Source organism: Pteropus alecto, unplaced genomic scaffold (assembly GCF_000325575.1).
Source record: "Pteropus alecto unplaced genomic scaffold, ASM32557v1 scaffold7, whole genome shotgun sequence".
NCBI lineage: Eukaryota > Metazoa > Chordata > Mammalia > Chiroptera > Pteropodidae > Pteropus > Pteropus alecto.
Window position 1 is genome coordinate 65,149,461 of NW_006494614.1, and position 367 is coordinate 65,149,827.

A 367-nucleotide genomic window follows, 5' to 3' on the forward strand; every position below is an offset into this window, starting at 1 on the left:
CCCGCTTCCGGCCGCGGCTCAGTTCTCCCGCCTCCGCCTGTGTCGCGGCTCGTGGTCGTCCCGCCATGGCTCTGTCGCGGGGGTTGCCCCGGGAGCTGGCCGAGGCCGTGGCCGGCGGCCGGGTGCTGGTGGTGGGCGCGGGCGGCATCGGCTGCGAACTCCTCAAAAACCTCGTCCTTACCGGCTTCTCTCACATCGACCTGGTGAGGGCCAGGCGTGCGCGCGGGCTGAATGGCGGGCCGTGGTGCCGGGGCCCGGGAGTCGGGACCGTAGTTCAGGGTGGCGACAGGCCAAGAGGTCCCGGGGTCTTGGCCGAAGAGAGGGAGCCCTTCGGCAGGGACGGAGCCGGCCTCGCCGCACGCTGGGC

General features: G+C 73.6%; 1 protein-coding gene across 1 annotated transcript in view; it reads left to right on the forward strand.

Moving 5' to 3' along the window:
• The window catches only part of UBA2 (ubiquitin like modifier activating enzyme 2), a 30,533-nt gene continuing 30,166 nt past the window's right edge, over positions 1-367 (forward strand). Inside the window, exon 1 of the mRNA XM_006926796.3 lies at positions 1-203. Coding sequence (XP_006926858.1) covers positions 66-203 — 138 coding nt within the window. The 5' untranslated portion in view covers positions 1-65. The remainder of the gene's footprint in view (positions 204-367) is intronic.